The sequence below is a fragment of the Taurulus bubalis genome (assembly GCF_910589615.1).
Source record: "Taurulus bubalis genome assembly, chromosome: 19".
Lineage (NCBI taxonomy): Eukaryota > Metazoa > Chordata > Actinopteri > Perciformes > Cottidae > Taurulus > Taurulus bubalis.
Genome location: NC_136607.1, coordinates 12,995,079 through 13,017,109, shown reverse-complemented (window position 1 = coordinate 13,017,109; position 22,031 = coordinate 12,995,079). Strand labels below are relative to the sequence as shown.

At 41.7% G+C, this 22,031-nt stretch overlaps 1 protein-coding gene across 1 annotated transcript in view; it reads left to right on the top strand.

Moving 5' to 3' along the window:
- Nucleotides 1-272: 272 nt before the first annotated feature.
- The window catches only part of LOC306751133 (mediator of RNA polymerase II transcription subunit 13-like), a gene marked incomplete at both ends in the record, with an annotated part of 67,473 nt that continues 45,714 nt past the window's right edge, over nucleotides 273-22,031 (top strand). Inside the window, 2 exons of the mRNA XM_079234669.1 lie at nucleotides 273-344; nucleotides 15,551-15,788. Coding sequence (XP_079090795.1) covers nucleotides 273-344; nucleotides 15,551-15,788 — 310 coding nt within the window. The remainder of the gene's footprint in view (nucleotides 345-15,550; nucleotides 15,789-22,031) is intronic.

Genomic DNA, 22,031 nt, shown 5'->3' with positions numbered 1-22,031 from the left:
CAATGTTTTGATCCCCGCACACGCTTCGGATTTACATTACAACATTACATCCGCTGTGGGGCTTCATGGATGCGTTGTGCACTTCTTTCTGAATACGCCCATTCCTCTCTGCCCGACACATCCCGAGTCTATTATCTGGACCTCTTGTGAGGTTATACGCCTGCCCGTCTTGGCAGCCTCGTCCGGGATCCGATTTGTCAGCCCTGCTCGGTGTTTATACCGATGTAGGATTTCGACATGCCCAGCGCTGACGACCCCAACGGCGGACGATTATGACTACAACAGCGAATTGGGTGGCTAACGGGGCAAGCCTTGAGGACTGCCACTCCAACATCTTCTCTCTGGTACAGTATTCCCGTACAGCATGCCTGTCTGTCACACACACGCATACACACACACATACATATCTGGCGCGAGCCAGTTGTGATTGACAAGTCATAAGACCGTGGGAGGCACGCTTCAGTGTGTGTCTGCTGCACAAAGGTGGACCAATAGCTGGTGTTGTTATATGCTAATCATTAACACGGGTTAATGGTCCGAGGAAAATGCAGCACATCTTACCTCTAAGCCTGTTTAGAATAAGATAGCACTGTTATCTGATTATAAACATATCTCGTAATGCTTAAAATACAATGTTGAAATATTACCAAAACAAACAGGCCACTTGTTTTGGCGTGGGTTTAGCAGATAAACAATAGATTAACACTCATTTATCTCCATCCAGAGCACAGTGTGCTCTGGCCCTTGTCCTCCCTCCCTTTTTAAATAATAATTTCACTGTAAATTTAGCTGGAACTCTGTTGCATTGCCAAGAAACTTACTTAGAAAGAAGGCGGGCTGCTGCCTCGTTTAAATATTTCTAAAGCCAGAGAATAAAACAAACACGAGGGTTTATGATCTTCAGGGAATGATAGTTTAATGAGCTGATCTTATGAAAATATCTCACCAGGTTTTTAATGGGAAGATTAGGGATAATTGTGTGTAAATGTGAACACACAAAAGCCACATTTTCAGATTTTGACAGACGGCGGCATGCATCAAGCACACAGCGGAAACAACACTTCCACACTCAGTTTATCTGTAAAAAGGTGTTTTTTTGGACTCTCCAGGCAGTATAATTCTTGCAGTAGTCACTGGTTTTGAGGGCGGAGGAGATTGAACAGTGTTTTCACAGTTTTCATCCTGCAATCAGCGAGTTAACTGTCCTACAACAACAGGCAGCCGAGTGGAAAGGCATGCGGTAGACAGGCACAGGCTGCTGAGAACCACAACAACATAGGGGTCCTGAGGGCTTTTTAGGTGATCGTGCAGGTTGTCCACCGGCTACAGCGGCTGCCTACTTTTACACTACACAGGTCATACCTCAGCTAGAGAAAACACGTGTCTTATGGTATGGATTTAGATTTTCTGGTGGCTCGAGAAGAGAAAGAAACTCTGTAGTTATCACACAGCTTGCAGAAATCTCTAACATTTCAAACAACACACTGGCAGTATTTGTATTTTAAGATCCTTTCTGACAGAAAGCAGGGAGAGATGGATTCTAAATATTATCATAAGCTATTCTAAAGCATCTTGTCTGAATTTCATTGCACTGGTTGCGGAAATGAATGTGACTGCGCTCCGGTATCAGACGTCTTAAATTCTCTCAGTCTGACATGCTGCAGTTGAAAACGTCTCTGTCAACGTCTCAGTCGAGGTTGCTCCTTCGTGGAACAAGCTTTCATTCACTCACCGTGGCGTTGTTGGCCGTGGTGCCGGCCCCGTGCACATCCCTTTCAAACGGAGGGAGGAAGAGACCATCCATCAGCCGGCTTGTTGAGAATATTTATGACTGGCTGGTGCCACAGCGGTTGCTCCCTGGCAGGGCTCCTACAGGGAAGTCCAAGACCGAACAAAACACTAATGACACACCAAGTGTCCTGCTTAGAGGATTCCACTGAGACAAAGAGACAGGGGAGGGATGCAGATTGCATCCTGATAGGGAAAATGAGACATTGGTGCATGAAGAGGTGGAGGCTAACACGCTGGTGTTATCACTGGAATCCGGTGTGAGTATTCATCCAGGAAAAATATGTATTTTATATGAACAGTTCCTCAGTTAGGATTTTCTGCATGAATTGGGCCACTTATTACTTGGTTTAGTGTGCAAAGAATTAGTTGATAAATTGTGTAGTTGTTCACCAGAAAATTGACCGGCAACAATTTTGATAATCTATTCATAATTGGAGATTTTTATTCAAGGAAAAATGCAAGAAATGTCATGCTTTTCTATGTAGTCATTGACAATGGATACTCTTTTGGTGTTTTGACTGTTGTGACATCCTCAAAGGTGACATTTGAGGATGTCACCTTTTGTTTCATAACATAAGGAATTAATCGGTAAAAAAATAAATAATAATGCTAATATTCAGTTGCAAGCATAACTTGGACTTTTAGAGTTCCATAAATGCCAAGAATACAACCTCTAATGTGAGCCATTTATTTCACCTTTTCCTCCAGGTCAGGTCACTATCTTTTTGCATTAAGGCCTCGTGACTAACCGGTGAGGGCTGTGGTCTGACAGCCTGTCAAACAGCATTCCAGCATGCACTCACATGTCCCTCACACACATTCACCAGCAGTTATTTCAACCCACATCAATAAAAAGTACCTTTTAGGAAGCATAAGTGCTCATACTGTGGGACTTTATGGAGACACAGCAGATTGCTGTCGTGTGCTGCCATCGCACAACCCACAAAACAACTGTCTTGTGTTGCCGGTGATCATCCGTCTGTGATGGGAAGCAAACGAGACCCTTGTAAGTGAGAGAAAAGATCCTGGTGTGCTCAGTCGAAGTGGTGGACGGAGGAGGGAAGGGTGGAGGACGGGAGGAGAGACGGAGGAATGTTTTCGGGCAAAGGAGTGAGTAAGACTGCAGCGGAATCTGTTTTCATTTTAGGAAAGTATTATGACTGATGTGCATTTCCTGACTGCTCGCCTCAGCCTATTTAAGAGAGGAACGGTGAGAGTGAGACGGAGCAAGAGAGAAAATTAAAGAGAGAGGAACGTAATAAAAGAGAGAAAGAGAGAGAGAGAGAGAGAGAGAGAGAGAGAGAGAGAGGGAGAGAGAGAGAGAGAGAGAGAGAGAGAGAGAGAGAGAGAGAGAGAGAGAGAGAGAGAGAGAGAGAGAGAGAGAGAGAGAGAGAGAGAGAAAACAGTCATCTTTCTGTGGACTGGGCCAGTTCTTATGACGCCGACACCAGCCAGAGCCCCAGCCTGAATAGGAAATGCAAGGAGACAGTCGAGAGCTTCACGACGCAGGAAGCCTCAGCGTGTGTGTGTGTGTGTGTGTGTGTGTGTGTAAACACTGTAAACCATCTAGACTCGGGAGACAAACTTCAAACACCCATCACATTATGCACACACAGCCAAACACACACACACACACACACACACTCACCAACACGGAGAGGGGGAAAACATTAACACCCACGTGCACACACAAACATATGTATCGCAAATGCAACACACATGCACACACTAAATCTTCCACCCACACTTGCATGTTTCATCCCCTTTATTTGGGATACATCGCATGCATCCCAAGGACGCAGTCCTGTACAAACATAGGTAGAATGCAGCACCCTTAAATAAAGAACATCCTCTGTCCCCTCAACACTGGTAATTAAGTGTCCTCAAGTGGAGGTCTAATGTGACTCATTAGCCAAACTGTATTCCAATGGAGATCTTGCATGTGTAATAATGATGCTACTGTCTGTTATGGAAATGGAGTGCTAAGAGAAGAGGCAGAGAGAATAGCAATAACAGCAGTGTCTTGATTTATGGCAGGTGAGTGGCCGAGCCTTGTAAGAAGAAGCAGGTAATCAGGGACGGTGCCTTTTTAATACAGGCTGTTTGCATTGCCTCGTTAATGGGGGTGGGAATTGCAGGGATGCTTAGGGATGAGAAAGGGGTTGGATGAAGTGTGGGTCATCATTTGCTGGCCATTGAATCGGCCAAGTGGGAGTTTACACAGGGCTGGTCTTGTTTTTGCTGATTCCTGAGTTATATTTTCAACATCTTACTTTGAGAAGTCACAACAAAAGAAGTTCTCAAATAAAGTTTTTCAAATCTTAGGATACACCTTGCTCGCTAAATCAATGGTAAGCTACATTTAATTATGGCTAATGTATTGGCTATATTGCAGATATATTGATATCAGGGCAAATGCTGAAAAGTGACAAGACACTGCAAAACAGACACGCACTGTAATTTAGAAAACATTGTTTCCATGACATTTCTTTTTCCAGTAGAATGTATTCTTCAACTGTGAAATGTTTAAATTTCATACTACTTTAATAGACTCTTTTAAAATATTCTTATATGTTATTGCTATTTGTAAAACATGTAATTGCCAAAAATATCATTAGATATTTTTTAGTTTCCACTATCGGTAAGGCTGAATACAAGCAGTTGTATTGGAATTTTTCTCTCTCAATAAAAATAGTCTGCAATTAGCATTGTTTTAATTCAAAAGATTAGATAGATGATATTACATATTTTTGTTATCGTCATAAAAGACTAAACACATTTTTTGGGGGGAATTTCCGAAAAGATTTGTTTGAATCCCAGTCAAAATGCCCGAAAACGGTGTCGTGACATAAATATCTGTAATGCTCTATATTTTATTCAGACTACAGGCTCCTGCTATGAAGTAGGTTGCTGTGTGCCAGCTTGCTGCAACTTGGCTACGGTACATGGATCTGGCATTAGTTGCTTTGTAACGTTAGCAAACCAACTTACCGGCCGGATCAGCCCTGGATGGGTGGATTAATTAGCTGACATTATCCACTCAGGACACACGGTTGGCGCTGTAGAGGAACTGAAGAAAGACAAAGTACTTGGGCGCTCGCATAAACGTCACATACTCTGGATTTCCCTGGCAAAAATCGGGGAATGTCTCAGTTTTTTAAAGTTTCACTACAATCTGTTCACACAATACAAAGATACATGTACATTATTACATATCGTAATGGCAGGAACTCTCTGTGCAGTTCATATTGCCAGCGTCCTCTTCTTCCACAAGGAGAGGTTCCAGGTTTCCAAAGCATCACCCTCAGCTCCATCTGGTTGCTTCTCACCCGGCGGTGCACCCCCTACGCCCAACATGTGCCTTTTGGCTACGCTTGCTTGCATATTTGACAGCTAGCACTGGCTTCACCTTGAGACCGTGCGTGGCACCGCCCAGTAATCTGCCCCTGTCACTGCTGTGGGAATCCCTTGTCATCGCAATGGGATCCAACCCGGCAGTGGCCCACCTGTGTGAACACGGTATTCTGTATTTGAGATACGGACACACTGGCTCCTCAAATAGTGGATCGCTGCTGCCACAGCAGAATGATTTGTGAACAAGGATTGTTCACTTAGGTCTCTGTTTTTACTACACATCTCTTTTCTACTTAATTCTTCCAGAGTGTAGTCATGGATCTTATCTGAGCAGTCGGCTTGTCAGGGCTCCACCACAGAGGTGAAGAACGGTTCAAAGGCAGGACAGGGAGGGAGGGAACCACCGCTGGTGCCGGAGCTGGAAATGGGACGGGATGGGCAGGAGTATTTTGGAGCACGGTGGCTTGAGTGTGAAATATGTAAGCCCTGCAGTGCCAGCTGTGATCTATTCTTAGCGTCCGCTGGTGTTCCTGCATGTGTGCAGGCCGACAGAAGGCTGAGCGGGGAAGGAGGATTGGTAGGAATGGACAGTAGCTGGTGCCACCAAGCGCTTTTGATTGCTGGAAAGTCAGCTATTTAGCTGTCATGTGCACTGATAGGCTGCTAGATACACATATTTTAAACAGTGTTGCTGGTGGTGGTGGAAGAAGTAGATCATTAAAACAAGTCAATGTAACAATACCATATGGTACACATACTTCATCACAACTCCTCCACTTACATCACCACAATGTAATTTTGAAATAAAAAAGTATTTACTCACAATTGTCCTTTCATATATGAGACCTGTGCATTAACTTGTGAGCTGCATTTTAATACTGTAGCAGGTCGAGGTAAAGCTAGTTGTATAGTTTACGCATCCTGTTAGGTGATGGTTTTGGTGGGTGGTTTTTACCCATCTTAAAAGAAATCATTTATTAGTCATTTAGAGTAATTTATACCAGTTTTCAGGAGAACTTGTTTCAAGAATTTACAAGGAATCCGACTAAGAGCGATTGCTGCTCTTTATAAAAATAAAAAAAAACATTACAAATGACACATGACTCAGGAAAATGAATGCACTCAGTAAATCTGATTCCACCAGATGTTTACAACTCAATGATAGATGTAAAGAAAAGTACCTGGGAATTAAAGCTCTTAAAAAAATGCAGTGCAATATTTATTATACCAATTTCCTCATGGTGTATTAAAGCAGCATAACATTTATTACATATTGTTTAGTACATCAGAATTGCTCAATACTTGTTCTGTCTCATGCAGCGAGACCCATTTCATCTCCTAAATGCTTGTCTTTCTTCCCAATGGATTAACACCACTTTTCTCCAAACTATTACATTTTGGATGCATGTTGCTGCAGCTATATGACCTCAAAGTCTGATGCCTGTTGTCTGATTGGTAAATACATTCCAGAAACGGACAACGCTTGTGTTGGATGCTGCTGCTGCTGCTCTTTGTGTCATCACATGATCTCTTTGCAATCTCCTCACCTGACCGCAGACACCTTGACAAAGAGAATTTCTTTCAAAAGAAGATACTGACCTGCTTGTAACTGGGCAAATATTTTTCTGCAAGCCAGACAGCTTTGCCAATAACATGGTTGGCTGGGATTCAATTGCAGTTAAAGCACACTTAGGTTAAAGGGGCTCTTTTTAGAGCTGCAAAACAAGGGAGAGAGAAAACATTAATGTTGGCTGCTTTGCTGTTGCAAATTCTAATTATCATGTGTTCATGTTCCATTGAGAGATTATCTGCAACCAATCAGACCGGTACTTGATGAGAACAAACACATTATGTGTGGACTGTTGATTCACAGCCATTTGTGGCGCATTGATTCTCCCTGTCCTGCCAAAACGGCGCTCTCTCTCATCTTGAATTAGGCAGACACCCATGATTTTTCAGATGCTAATGAAAATTTGTACAGCTCAATTTCAGTCCTGGCTTGCCTCACAGAACAAATGGACTTTGCAGTATAGAAGTGAGACACAAAGGGTTTGATCGAGTGTTTAACAGGCATGACTGAGTGAGCATGGAGCTGCAGAGCTAAGTGTTTAGGCAGAGCGGTGGTGGCAAACATATGAACATGCCATGGTCGCATTGTGTCTGTTGTAAAGAGGGAATAAACAGGGAAGGAGGACTTGAGTGGCATTACATAATGTATGTGTGTGTGTGTGTGTGTGTGTGTGTGTGTGTTGAACATGTTAGCAGAAGTGCAGTGGACTTTTACTGTTGAAGCTCAGATTGGCTTCCACTCCCATAAACAAACAGATTAGAGATAGCAGCCAGGTGAGTTGCAGGTTGAAACCTGTTCAGGTGTGACCTGTGCTGAAGTCCACACACACACACACACACACACACACACACACACACACACACACACACACACACACACACACACACACACATGCGCACACGCACACACACATGCAGACAGAAGAGGCATTGCCGCTTTCCAGTTTTTCTCCTTTATATTTTGTTTATCTGGTGTGTAATGAAACAAGGAGAAGTCATGCTGATTTATGCAGCGCTGTCATTTGATCTGAAATGGCATCCCTGTGGAAAAAATCAATGCAGGAAATTACAAGCCAAATTAGATATTTTTCATACCGCTTATGCTCCATTTGCCCAATTTCAGGAACAATCAGACTATTAACTACTTGTAGGCATTTCAGACGCCTCCATGCAGTGCTAATTGTACAATTACTGCATTGAATTCTCTCATTCTCTCACTGAAGAAAGTCAGTGAGTAACCCTATACCACAATGTTCATATCTTTTGCTTCTGGTAATCCCAGGATTTGCCTGACGCATGCATGACGTGCTTGATAATATCTTCAGCCAAATTTGAGCTTATAAATTCCAGCTGTAAGAGAACAAACGGAGGTATAGTTGTGCTCAGGAGAGACAACACACATCCTGACGCTCCTTTGTGATTTTTAGAGTAAAGTAACCACAGAAGTGCTTGAAATATTATATTTCCACTGTAACCCTGGAGACAGAAATCTCTAAAATTGAATACCTTGCTGAATTCCTATAGATGTTGTATGTTGCCTAGCAACTGTTTTTACTTTTTCTCTCCGTCTTGTGTTTTTCCTTCTTTATGATCCTCCGTTTTTCTTTCTTTGTGTCTTTCGCTCATTCCCAGCTCCCCGTGGCTTGTCACGGTTGATTAAGTTACACCAGAGACACTAGTAAAGCAGAGACTGGTTTATTTATTTGCACGTTAATAATTTAGGCTAAGCAGGGCCACTGCTTTAGCCTGTCCCATAACGCTTTAAAAGCAGCCTGACGCTGCAGCTTTGTGCTGTTTTATTTGCCAAATGGCTGGGGATCTTGTCAGCTCTTTCAGATGCTGCAGTGCACTGTACACAATGTCTCGCCGTCCTTATTGGTCTTCCGCCACTGTCGCCTCCCGCCTCTCTTTGTGTCAGGTGAGAAGTCATGGCTTGATGGAGGCTTTCTCCAGCGTGATTGGCAGGTCTATCCGTCACTCAGCCCTGGGGACTCGCGCTGCTCTAATTAGGTCGCTTGGCTTGCTCACCTCCCAGGGCTGGATGCTACAGCAGAACACAGATCAAATGACGGTTCCTTGTTTTGTAGGGACTTGAAAAGGTGGCGGCAGAAGGCAGAGGAAAAGCATCTGTTTAGTGGCTGCGGCCCCAGAGGCCTTCCTTTACACCTGTTTGGTGCTTTTGTTTGCTCTCGCTCCCAGACAAGTGCAGTAATGTGCATCGCTCTTCATTTGCGGTGGAAAATGCCAGAGGGGAGCACGATTCTTGGTGGGTTAATTTGATTTCAACGGGTTAATTGATGAAGGGGGAGTCGTTGCCTGTTCTGATTTCTGCCACTGGCTCTTCTAACTGGTGACTTCTCACTGCTGACTTAGCAACACAGCCACCTTCCTTGTCTTTGTTCAGCGTGGTTTTCCCCACTTGTTTCTTCATCAAACCTGCCAGCTCTGATGCGTTCAAGGAAAGTTGTTAAAATCCCTAATATTTCAGTCCTGGTTGGAGGTGTCTAGTGGTCACAATAGGTGTGGTTTAATACTACAGAAAACTCTTTGAGCAGCTATCAGGAATATAACAGAAGAGCAATCTGTTGTATCTGTTCACACTGCAGCCAAACAAACTCATTTTGCTTTAATAAAGAATTCAGTCAATATCTTGTCTTTTCATCACGCCGTGAGCATCCACCATCAGATGTCTTGCAGTGAACAGTGCGAGTCATTTTCAGAAGAGAGTCGGTTGGTTATTTAAAACTAGTCAGTTTTTCCAAAATGACAGTTGTCTTGTTTAGTTGGTGTATTTATTTTGTGGTCAGCACTAACCCGTTTCATCTTCCTGCTTCACAATAAACGGTGAGGCTGATATCAATGAGATACGATTGCAAAATTAATGCTGGATGACATATTTTCGATGTATTGTTTCTTGGGTTGAATTGAGCGTCACTAACAATGAATACCACTTTTAAGAGGGGTAAATACAAAATGTAAATTACATTGTTGAAAAAAGCTGACCACACATAGTATCAAAAAATCAATTGGATTTTATGAATATTTGAAGGATTCTAACTTTAAACAAAAGTGTTTCCGCTGAAACTTAAAATAAGTGGTATTGGGTTAATTCTCTCCCCGTTAGAATACAATCAATTGTACCTGGTTCTTTGACGTTGAACCAAAGAGAGATGGAGAGTGTTGCATTGTGTCTGATGAAGACCACGAGTCTTATCGAAAGACTCTCAGCTGGCATCACAAAGTCCACCCCAAATATTGGCAGCTTGTCAAGCATCTAACTGATTTGACGTTGATGAGAAAGCTATGCCACTCTGACAGAATAAGTGTTTCACTTGTGACAGAGTAGGTAAAACTGCTGATACAAGCTGTCTCTCAATTGCCTAAAGTGCCTCCTTTGTCAGACTATCATACTGCGAGGCTCTTATGCCGGTGTGAGATTCCTACAGAAGCAGCATCTCTCCTAGATGGCGTTCTCATGCTCTGTCGGCTTTGATATCGCACTAGACTCACTAGACTCCACTTAGATGAAAATGTTCCCATAAACTGCAATCCTGAAATAAAATCGTCCTGAATAAAGCTCAAACATCTGCAGATAAACAGATAAAATACACCTTTTTCTTAACGTTTTCTGTAAACATTATCTGCGATTTCTCTTTTAGTCAACGTTGCGTATTTATGGAAGCATTATCAAAAAGTAATTTGTCTTGAAAGTGAATGGACGCGCTCTACAAGCGTGGAGTCATGTTTAGATGTGCTGTCATTACATGCCTGTCTCTGTCCCAGGCAGCTGCTAAGCCTCGTCTGTGTGGAAGAAGTCCAACACAAACATACGTTCAGCTGCACGTTGGGAAGCTTAGGAGGTCCGTTCAAAAGGTCCCACGCGTTTTTTTTTGGAGAAAGAACAGGAGGAGGGAAAATATTTTCAGTCTGCAGGAGCATTCATGCAAAGTGCATGTCAAGTGTGTTTTCCTCTCCGCGTTGCTATCTAAGTAGCGTCGGTTTCCTCCGCATTGTAAAGCTATACGCTTTAAACAATAAGCAGTATGACACACCTTTATGATTCTCCTTTCTGTTGAAGTCACATGGTTTATGCTTTCTATTTGAGCATTGTATGCCAAAGATTAAAGCTCTGACTTCCATATTTCCTCTTGATTACAAGCACATGTCTGTTGCCCTAAGGTTGACCTCTGGTTGGAATATAGATTACGTTTTTCCCAAGCTGGGGCTGAGTTCACCTTATATACAGGAAATTATTTTTTCCCTATCTGGTTTTAAGTTTAGGTTTGAAAATAGATGTTCAAAGAATATAAAAGCTTTTAAAGTAATACAGCCCACCTTACTGAAGGGTGTTTGAATAGAATACTACAAATAGAGCACACATTTCCACCTCCTCTGTCCCATCACAGAACATCTTCGGGAAACATAAGGTCGGCTGTTATATTTTCTCTGTTTAAGACATAAAGAGAGGAATAACGCAAAGTGGAGAGGGAGAGCGTGAGCTACTCCTGGGTGTATTCAATAGGTATCCGTGACAGTGAGAGAATGCTGAGAGAGGAGAGCGAGAGTGGAGACGAGAAAGATAATAGAGGTGAGAGTGAGGTCAAAGCTTTGGTCTGTCTTAGCAAAGGGAGGAAAAGCTCTTGTTTTTGGTCCTGCACTCAATCAGAAATTGAACCAGCTAACCGACAGTACAAGAGGCTCAGGGAAGTGGCGGCTTTATTGACAGTGAAACAAAATCCGCCTTCTTTTTCCTTGACCTCTTCCCCTTTTCACCCCCGTGGGCGCTTTTTTAAAAGAGACAGAGACCTGTGCCTAGAATAATCGTTGATTTGCTCTTTCCCGCTTTGAAGGATTGTGAGGTGCTTTGCTGCTTTGGGCACACATTTGCTCTCCTTTTTGTCTGCAAGTTAAACACACATATAGTCACTGTTGTAACACAAAAATATATTTCTGTCACAGATTAATGAGAGTAAAATCACAGTTGCCTAACCCATTATGCTATTACAATATTGCTGCAGTTTCTACCTAAAACACCACTTATAAGGCCAGTGCTTGGTATAATTTATCCTCCGATTGGCAGACACTTGCACACTAAATTTATTACATCTAAATAATCTGAGCAGCAATTCTGCAACATTCACCCTCTGTTTCTTTCATGAATAATATTGAAAGAACTAAAAACAAATATTAAAGGTTATTTTTATTTGTGGGGAACTGTCACCAGAGATAATAAGGACACGCGTGACAGTTTTTTGTTGTTGCTTTCTCTCATGTGTTACAAGTGATAATTTATTCATACAAATGTAAGAATTGGCTGTGTATTCTAGCTATTTTAGCACTGGTATGACTGCGACGCCACAGTCTCCATACATGTGGTGGCATGTAGGCAGATTTTAGCTGTCATCGATGACAAATAACTGGACATCAGCCGGAAAATCTGTCTGCCTCCCGATGCATGTCAGTGTCTTTGAGCACTTCTGGTCTACACATCATCACAGCTGCTGTGCATGGTGTGTGTGCGCGCACACACGTGTGTGTGTGTTAGTGTTTGTGTGCAGGCATGTGTTTGGATCTGCCCGGGAGCATGTGACTGTAGCCCTGTTCCTCTTTCTGCAACTGTGCCACAGCTAATCCTCCCCAGGAGTTCAGCGGGGTGTTCGGTTAGTGCTTTACACATGGCCAGCAAATACACTGTGTTTGAAAGACATTTAGCGCGATACGTCACTTGGAAATACAACTTGTTATTGGAGGAATAATAGACCTCGGGCCATAATTCAGCACGAGAAGGTGAACAGGTTTTTGCCTTTAAGCCATCCTCCGCTCAAAAATGTGTTTTAGTTATAGTTATTGCGCTTGTTAATGTTTGACCTTCACTGTTAGGACTTACGTATGTGCATTGTGACACTAGAGGGCTGATATCAGTTTCTCTGTGCTCACCATACATCCCTGATATTACAGTTAGTTTAATATTGATCTGGTATGTAACATACGTGTGATGCAGCAGGATGCACACACACACACACACACACACACACACACACACACACACACACACACACACACACACACACACACACACACTGAGAATGGACTTTTCATTGCAAGAAATAGGAGACACAATAGTCAAGCAGCTTTTAAACTAAAATAGTGTCATAGATTCTTGATTTTTCAATGAGAGAGAAAGAGTAGATGGCATATAGTAACTGAATGAATTTAGGAAATAGCTACAAAAAGGATGGTAATGTTGGTAGGTTGGTCTTTGGTTTGTGTCACAATTGTGGTACAATTGTGTGACATTTATGGTCCCCAGAATATGCTAATGACTTTGTTGGTACCTTGACTTTTTATCTTGCACATTGGTGGCATTATTGGATGGATTGCCATTCATGTCACCCTCAGGATTAATTGTAATAACACTGGTGATCTCTTAATAGCGGCATCATCAGGTCAAAATGTCAATGTTGTCCAAAACCTTGATGTGTCTGACTAAATAGCTGCAAATTCAATGACATTCCCATCAGCCTTAGCTGCACTGTGTGTTTAGTGTTAATTGGCTAACGTGTCACACTAATATTGTGAACATTAGAAACATTACACCTGCTCTACAGCGGCTTTGTTATTGTGAGCATGTCGGCATGCTCATGTTAGCATTTAGCTGAAAGCATCAATGTGTCTGCGTACAGCCTCATAGCGCTGATGAAAGCAAGCAGGGGATTTAAAAAAAACAAGAACTTGTCTAGAGGGGATCTTTAACAACCAATTCAGCAGAGAGCGTGATGCGAGATGTGTTGCCTCATAAAACCAACAACTGGTACGCCTTTTATTGTGAATATATATTTTTTGACATTTCACTTCCCCTCGCCTCCTCGTCTCCGCTCCTGATTCAGTAGCAGCAGACAGCTGTGTCAAACAGCGGAGGAACTTTTGACATTGACTGGGAGTGACGAGGCAGTGCAAGCAGATGTCTTCCTCTTTTGCTTTGGGAGAAGCAGCATCCTTGACCTTGTCATGGCTAATTTTAGGGCTTGGCTTATCACAGCGCCAATGTTTATATCTCCCATTACACACACTGTCATTACAGGAGAGACATGCTTGTAATTATGGGTGCAGTCTGCAGTCAGGAGGGTGTTCCTGGGGGTCATGTGCATACCTTGATGCACACTCACTTATAAGATGCTGCGGTGTGTGTTTTTCAGAACATGCACAGGCTTCCTCAAAAGCATGTTTTTTGCTAGATCCTTGGTCGGACATAACCCTGCGACCCTCGCGTACAAACACTGAGAACACACACAAAGCTGCAGATCCTCCTTTTCTTCACCCACTCAAAGACACTGCAGGCTTTGATTATTTTGGAGCTGCTCCTTTCTACCTGTACCCGTGTTAAAAATGGGTCAGTATTTTTTGTCTCTCCGTCTGTCTTGGGTGTCTTGGCGCCCGAGCCAGTGTGCCAAACATGATCCTCACAGCTGGGTGAACACAGGAGAGGAGGGCAGCGCAACACACCGAGAGATCCTCCCCCCCCCCCCCTCTTGCCTGCCAAATCTCTGTGCTGTTCAACAATGCCTTTTGTTGCGCTCGACTCATTCATGCAGAAATACAAACACAAGGACACAAACAAACATGGAAAAGAGTTTCCAAAGCACACATGAGCATCACAGGGGTACTGACGTGTGCGTGTGTGAGAGAGAGTTTATGTATGCTCATTTACAAAATGTACAATCATGGAAGTAGAAGTTTGGCTCGTCACTAAATGTGTCATGGCGGAGAGCCTCCAATGCCCAAGTCGGCTATAGTCAACATAAACACCTATCATCCCATCAGATTACATGGAGAAGATGTCAGCTGTTGGGCTGGACTCCAATCACTGTCCCCAACATGTCTTCCTCTCCTCACGTCTCACTCTGTAGCTCCCCTCTATGTTGCAATGCTCTCCCTCCTGCTGTAGTTAATTCCCTGTATTTCACTCAAGGCCTCCTTTTTATGTCTCGCCGTCACTCTCCGCCTTTTCTCTGCACACATTTTATCGTATCTTTACAGCATCTGCAGCAGCTAGTGAAGGTTTCAGTTAAATAACAACACAACAGGGAGATGTTAACTATGTTGAAACATTTACTCAAGGATCATAGCCGTGTAAACAGGCAGCCAGTGAAAATATAACATAATTGGACAGAAGCAGCGCAGCTATTGATTGAGTCAGCATTGTCTGCTGCTCTCTTTCATGTGAGAGAAATCTATGTTTACTGAAGTGCAATACTTCAAGGTTAACACAGCACTAATAAGGCTGCTATCACTTAATGGATTTATGCAAAAGAGTTGTGTTTTTTTCCATATACTGGGTGCGAAATGTTAGATAGTGAAATGTAAACATGCTTCTTGAAGTCCTTGATTAACAATAATTAATGACAATTATACATGCCATTTATGGTTGCAACTAAAGATGCTTTTCAAGATGAAAATATCTACTGATTATATTCGTGGTTGATCAATTCATTGTTTGGTTTGTAGAATGTCTCAAAATATAGACACATGCCCATAATGATGACTTAAATATTAGACCAACAGGTTAAAACTAAATTATATAAATGTTACAATGATATAAAGTACATTGGAGAGGCTTGAATGAGAAAATATTTGCTGTTTTTGCTTGAAAAATGACTTCATAGATTATCCAAATGATTGCTTATTAATGAATCAACTAATTGTTTCAACATTTCCATTGCACTTTACCATGATTGGAATAAACTGCACTGCATATATAAAAAATGCGGTGTTATATTTTACGGTTGTTTAAATGGACCGTTCACAGCGTTAATCATCTCTCTCTCTCCTCCCGCAGGCGGAGCTGACGGGCATTAAATGGCGTTGCTACAGCTTCCGTGGCAGCGGGGAGTACGGGCCGGTGATCTCCGCCCCGGCCCAGGACGACCCGGTTCTGCGCAGCTTCATGCGCTGCGTGCAGGCCAACCTGCTGTGCGTATGGCGGCGCAAAATCAAGCCCGACGCCAAGGAGCTGTGGATCTTCTGGTGGGGCGAAGAGCCCAAGCTCTCCGATGTCATTCACCATGAGTTGGAAGGTGAGGAAGAAAACAAAAAGAGCTTCTTTCTTCTATCCATCTCAGCTATTTCTCACCCCACCGGTCTTCTCTTCAGCTTCTGTTTACAATCTGAAAGTTTAGGTTCGAGGCTTGTGTAGACTGTTTAATTTCATGGTGGCTTTTTACTATATTGTGTTGGATTATATAGACTGAGCGATGACTTTGAATACAGTCGCCTAAAACAGACTGAAGTAGTGAAATATGTTTTGTGTGTGTATAAGTACAACATGAGTTTGACTTGTATGATTGGCATATAAATGTAGTGTTTTATAGTACAACAAAGCACCTGCATGTTCTACAGGAGCTGTATTGTCTAACACAGAGCAGCGTTCAGCTCTATGTAGATTCAAGCTGTTTAGTCTGCTGCAGATTCAAGCCGCGTGCATTTTGCTTTAGATGTATAGAGTGCATTGATCTAGTCCTGTATTTGAGCCTCATATAGCACATATCTGAATTGTGTTTGCTTTGCAACTCAAGTGTTTATACGCTACTTCAGGACTATCACTATGATAAAGCACACGGCTAGGAGGAGCTTTTCCTCACCAGTATTCACTGTGTGTGTGTGTATGTGTGAATGTGTTAGTGAAAATTACACTGAGATATCTCACTTGAGAGAGTGCTACTGTCAGCAGTATTGTCCCTATTTATAGAAACATTTTCATTATCTCACTGCGCACGTGTGTAGAAGTCTAACATATTGACTAAGCCTCTGGAAGACAGGGAGAGGAGGAAGCAGGAGAGGGATTATATTGGGTTTGGTTTAGCAGAACAACAGTCAGGGGGGAAAAAAAGCAGGAATATTTGATGGAGAGGTTGAAGCAATAGTGAGAATTTCAGTCCTTACTTCTGAAAGCTGACTTGATGTGAAAAGGCCTCACAGGCACTGCAGCAGATATTTGACAGATGTTCTTACTGCTGTTGGGGAGAGCCCGTTACTCAGACTGCACCAGGATGTCTAATGGAGAAAGATACGGTGTACATTTCAATTGAGTTTTCTTTGCATCAATAGCAGACGCTGGGATAACTTATTTCTTTGCTTCCCCTAAAACTGCCAAACATCCAAACCATGCCTCTAATCATGTAATAGCAAACGTCATCCGACTCTGATATGAAATGTCCTTTTTGATCATTTTATTCGGTAATGCTCACTGATCTTAAAAGAACCACAGATGATGATAGCGATCACTGAGCACATGCAGAGTCGGTGTGATGAGCTCAGTGGCAGGAATTGGGCATCCAGAGCCAAACATGTATCACCAGAAGCCGAATAGCAAGTATGTAGCAGTCTGACATTTTGGCATTACCTCACCAATTTGTAGACTGTCACAGCTGGCAGCCTACACTGTCAAATATAACTCCCTTTGAGTAGCACATTGAGATCTAAAGAAGTTAATAATAATCTTTTCTCATCCCTTTATATTTTACAGCTATTGATAATTTCGGGTTGAAGATGTGTCGGCCTGAAGGATTTGTTTCTATATCTATGCAGATTGCGGAGATTGTACTCTACTAGTGCTCAATTTAACATTTTACACAGACAATTTATATATTACTCTAAGTCAAGTCAAATTATTTTTGTGGAGTTTAATTTATAAGAAGAAACAATTCAATTTGAATGCTCTGACTTTTGTACATTTTGACATTTTGTCTTAAAAAATTGATTGATTACTTTATTGATGAATCGATTTATGAAATAGCAAAAAAAATTGAAAAACTGTCCTTCACAATCTCCTTGAGTTTAAGTTGATGTCATCAGATGTCTTGTTTTGCCAGCTCAACTGTTCAAATCCCCAAAATATGCAATTAACTTCTCTATTGGGACTGATGGATCTCTGAATATGACTAATGGACATTCCAGTCTTTGAATTCAAAGGCTATTACCACTAATCAACACCATACTGGGCTGCTATGGAGAGCCTATGCTAGTGTGGCGGGACTCTTTAGGAGGATTACTATCAAATGCACACATGCTGCATACAATTATGATGATACGACTTCCTTAATTCTAGTGTAAAATCTCAGAGGTTTACCTGTCTAGTCCCTATTAAGTAGTGGAAATAGCACTTGGGGTGTGAGAACAAGTTGATAATTGCTAATTAAAGCTGGATTTCCTCCAAATTAGAATCAGTTGTAACACAGGGACTCTCTGTGTTTTAATGAGTCTTAAGGAGCTACACACCTGAATTTCTATTTGCTGTGGGAATGTTTTATGTGTTAGATTTCTCTTCCTTCATGTCGCCTTGACTTCTTCCTCTCTTCTCTCCCCGGTGTCAGTCTGCTCCTCCTGTGAGTTCTCCCTTTGGTCGTTACATGAACAAATCTATTGACAGAAGCAAAGTAACCTGAGATGTGGTGTATGAAAGCATACATGCAATGTTAGACCTTCAATCTTCAGTTTGACGCACCACAATGTAAAGTATTCAGTTTCCCATTCTCTTCCTCTTTAAAATAAAAAGTACTCAGTCACCGTCTTCCCCAATCTTGTTCCCAGTCTGCAGTATATAGAATCTCACAATAATCAGGTTCACATTTTCATTGTTGTTTGTTGATCAAATGAAGAGGAGAAGCCAGTTATAACAAAGGAACAGATTCATATAAGACATTGTTGTGTTTGTATTCTTACTCATCCATTCAGAAAATGCTGACACATTTTGACTGTCAGGCACATTTACTATGAATGATCAGCAGGTTAAATACAAAATATTAAAATATTGAAATGGCATGTTTTAAATTAGCTGTGAGTGTTAGTGTTGTCTGCCAGCTGAGCAGTGAATGGGTGTATTTGCTATGTAATGATGAAGAAGAGGGTGTTGCCTAACATCCCTTACGCAACAATACATACAACACAATTTTACAGTCATCTTAAAAAACAAGCAGCTTTAATTGCTATTTCTGATAATGATAATGCGCATAAAAAAATACACCAGCTCTGTTTCTTTAAGTATTTCAACATAGAAAAATACAACCTCATTATATTTAAGGTGCATTCATTAGTTTTTAGTATGCCCGCCAGCAGCTATTAGTCAGATAACACAAACAGTGTTGTGACCTGTGTAACTGAGTCACAACAGTCTCACGTTTACACTCCGGCTGCACTCCAACAGGTGGGACGAGGGGTAAATGTAGTTCATGTGGAGAGAGAGGGTGCAGAGAGACGGGAGGTGCATTTAGAAATGATCTGAATGGAAGTTGAGAGGACACAGAGTCTATGGATTATGACTTTATTTAGAAAGTATACAGAGTTTATCTTGTTCTTTAGCTAAGAACTCTTAAGTTGTCAAACAAAAGCTATTCAGACATATGTTGTGACCTTATAGGGCATTTATTGAGATTGTGGTGGAAATCCACCTTTTAACAATGTTTCCAAAGTGCACATAACAAGTGCTGTGAGGGAAAACTGTCATTTTGAGACGTTATTTAAATCAGCTCCACTTAGGTCCCACATTAATGTTTTGGTCCTAAAACTGGTCATATTTTTTATATATATATATATATATATATATATATATATATATATATATATATATATACACACACACACACACACACACACACACACACACACACACACACACACACACACACACACACACACACACAAGGGAAAGACACTCTAGCACTGAAGCAGGCTAGTAGAGATACTACACTCTCAATGCTGCTAGAACATAAGAACATGAGATGCAGATATATGCCTTTTTGGTTATTATTCATGCACTCATAGTAATATGGTTGCACAGTTTGACAAGTGCTTCACCTCCTCATATTTGCTCTAGCTTGGCAGCTGCTGGCCATTACATAAAGCTCATCCTTATAGAGAGAAAGACCTCTGCTGCTCTGGAAGTCCTGTGAACTACCCGCTTTTCATGGGCACCAAGTGGGCCATTTGATCTTTCGCTAACTCCCGTGAGTTAATCTGATATCATCACAAACGCTGCTGCAAGTAGAGGAAATAACCACAATCAAATCTGATCAAAAACCTTATGATTATGGGGGTTGTCGTGATGGAGAAGCCATGAATTCTACTGTGTGACAGCCATGTAGAACTGCTCTAGTCTAAATAAATCATGCCATAGAGACCGTGCCAGCAGTATGAGCAGCTACGATCTAGTGTTACCTCTCTGCTCCTCTCTCGTTGTACTCCAGCACTCTCTGATATTGTCTTCGGTTCAACGATCAAGTGTTTCGACACACTGTGGCTCACTGTCTTGAAATCAGATGGCAGTGCATGTGGGTTAAGTACAGTTTGAGAGGAAAAAGGATTAATGCGTTGAATTGGCTGAGTCGTCAGCATGTTGCCAGCGCAGCCAGACACAAAGTGATATATTTTGGACATGAGTCATAAACATAAATACACACACACACATACACAAGCACGTATGCAGGCTGGCATGCACAGACACACATACATGTAGTACTCATACACACACATGATGGTTAATGTATGTACACACAATCTGGGCCTTGCTTATCCTGCAGAAGCATCACATGCTCTGTGGCTTTGTATCTACTAACATGGCAACTGCATTCATGTAATTATTGACAATATTGGCTGAAACAGCAACATGTTACTTAATGTCATCCATCTTGCCTCTATCACGACTATCATGTCTGAAAGAGGCACATTAGTTATTGTCTTGTCAAAGGAGGTGTCGGCCTTTTTCGAGGCTGATATTTTGACTTGTCGCATTACAACATTAATAATAACAATAATGATGGCTTTGTTCTATGGAAATGTAGTAAGAAGCCGTGACAATGAACCAGACACAGCTTATCCCAAAGTCAAAGTCAGTTTCATTATCAATTTTGTGCAATGTGCAAACATGCAGAAGATCGAAAGTATGTTTCTCTTCTGTCCAACATATAGTGAATTGTGCACTAGTAATAATAATAACAATAAAGTACAAAAAACGTTTCAAAAGTTAAAACCAAAGGTCTGGCATTAATGTTTTTATTTTTCATGTAGGATGTACAGATGTAATTCATCCCCTTTCAAGCAAATACAGTGTGGTGTACATATGTGTCCAACATTTAGATTTGTTTGTATTTGATCTGTTGTACCAACTGGAAATGTTATGACAAAGCTGTCACATTTTTACGATCAGTTCACACAACATATAGAGTCTGATACAAGAAAAATAGTTGCTAATAAATCCATAGCCTCGATTTTATCTAGCAATACTTACAATACTTAAGTAACAGAAAAAGCCTGGTAGGATGTACTGGTATAAGATGTACCATTTGGGATGCATGAAGGTGTCAAAAGGGATTAACATGAGGGTTTTCTGTTTTTTATTAATTGTTTGAATAATTTTCAATTGAGTGAGTACAATATTAGTATTGCAATTAAGCATCTAATTTTTTTTGCATTGTAGTGATGAAAGTCAAGTAAGTGCCTTTCTATATCACAAAGTAGACAAAAAGTCAGGGCTTTAAACTGATCTACTCCTAAGAACTCCTTAGAATGGAGTGTCAATGGGCTACATCTATCTTTACATCTCAAATGACATCTTGTACAGTTATATTTAAGAAATTCTAAGATCTATTTTTTTTTATAACTGCCCGGATTTTCTCACGAGTCAGTTTGTGGTATCCATCGAATATTTGTTGTACCTGTTATATCTGTTGTATTGGAGGTGTGGCGGGATCACCATTTAGCGTAACTCCATTGTCAGTAACAATAAATAAATAAGCACCTCATGTGAAAGCAATAACTTCAAGATTTAAATGTGAATGACAAATCACTGTTGGAAAAAGCGATTGGAAACAAAGCATTGTCTTCATTACTGCAGAGAGGAGATCTGCTTTCAGTGCTCATCACCTCCACTGGAGCTCCCCAGGGTTCACTACTGGGCCTCCGCCTCTTCTCTTTCTACTCTCTGGTCTTTGGCTCTCGCCTTACATCACATAGCTTTTCCTGCTGCTCTGAGACCAGCAACCCTCCACCTTTTAACTTTCTATCCTCTGACAGCTGGGAGTGTGACACAGGGGAACCCGTAAAGTTTCATCTCAGCCGAGCAGTGTTCATCTGTTCCTGCCTCCCCGACATCTCCAGTCGGATGCTTGTCCGCCACCTTTAGCTCAACCTTGACACGACTGCGCTGCTGTTTTTCTTTGGCAAAACCTATGCAAGACCTTCCTGTCAATACCGACAACACTGCAGTGACCTGGATAACACACTGCTCTGTGAGTCCAACATCATAGCCATGATCTGAACCAAACATG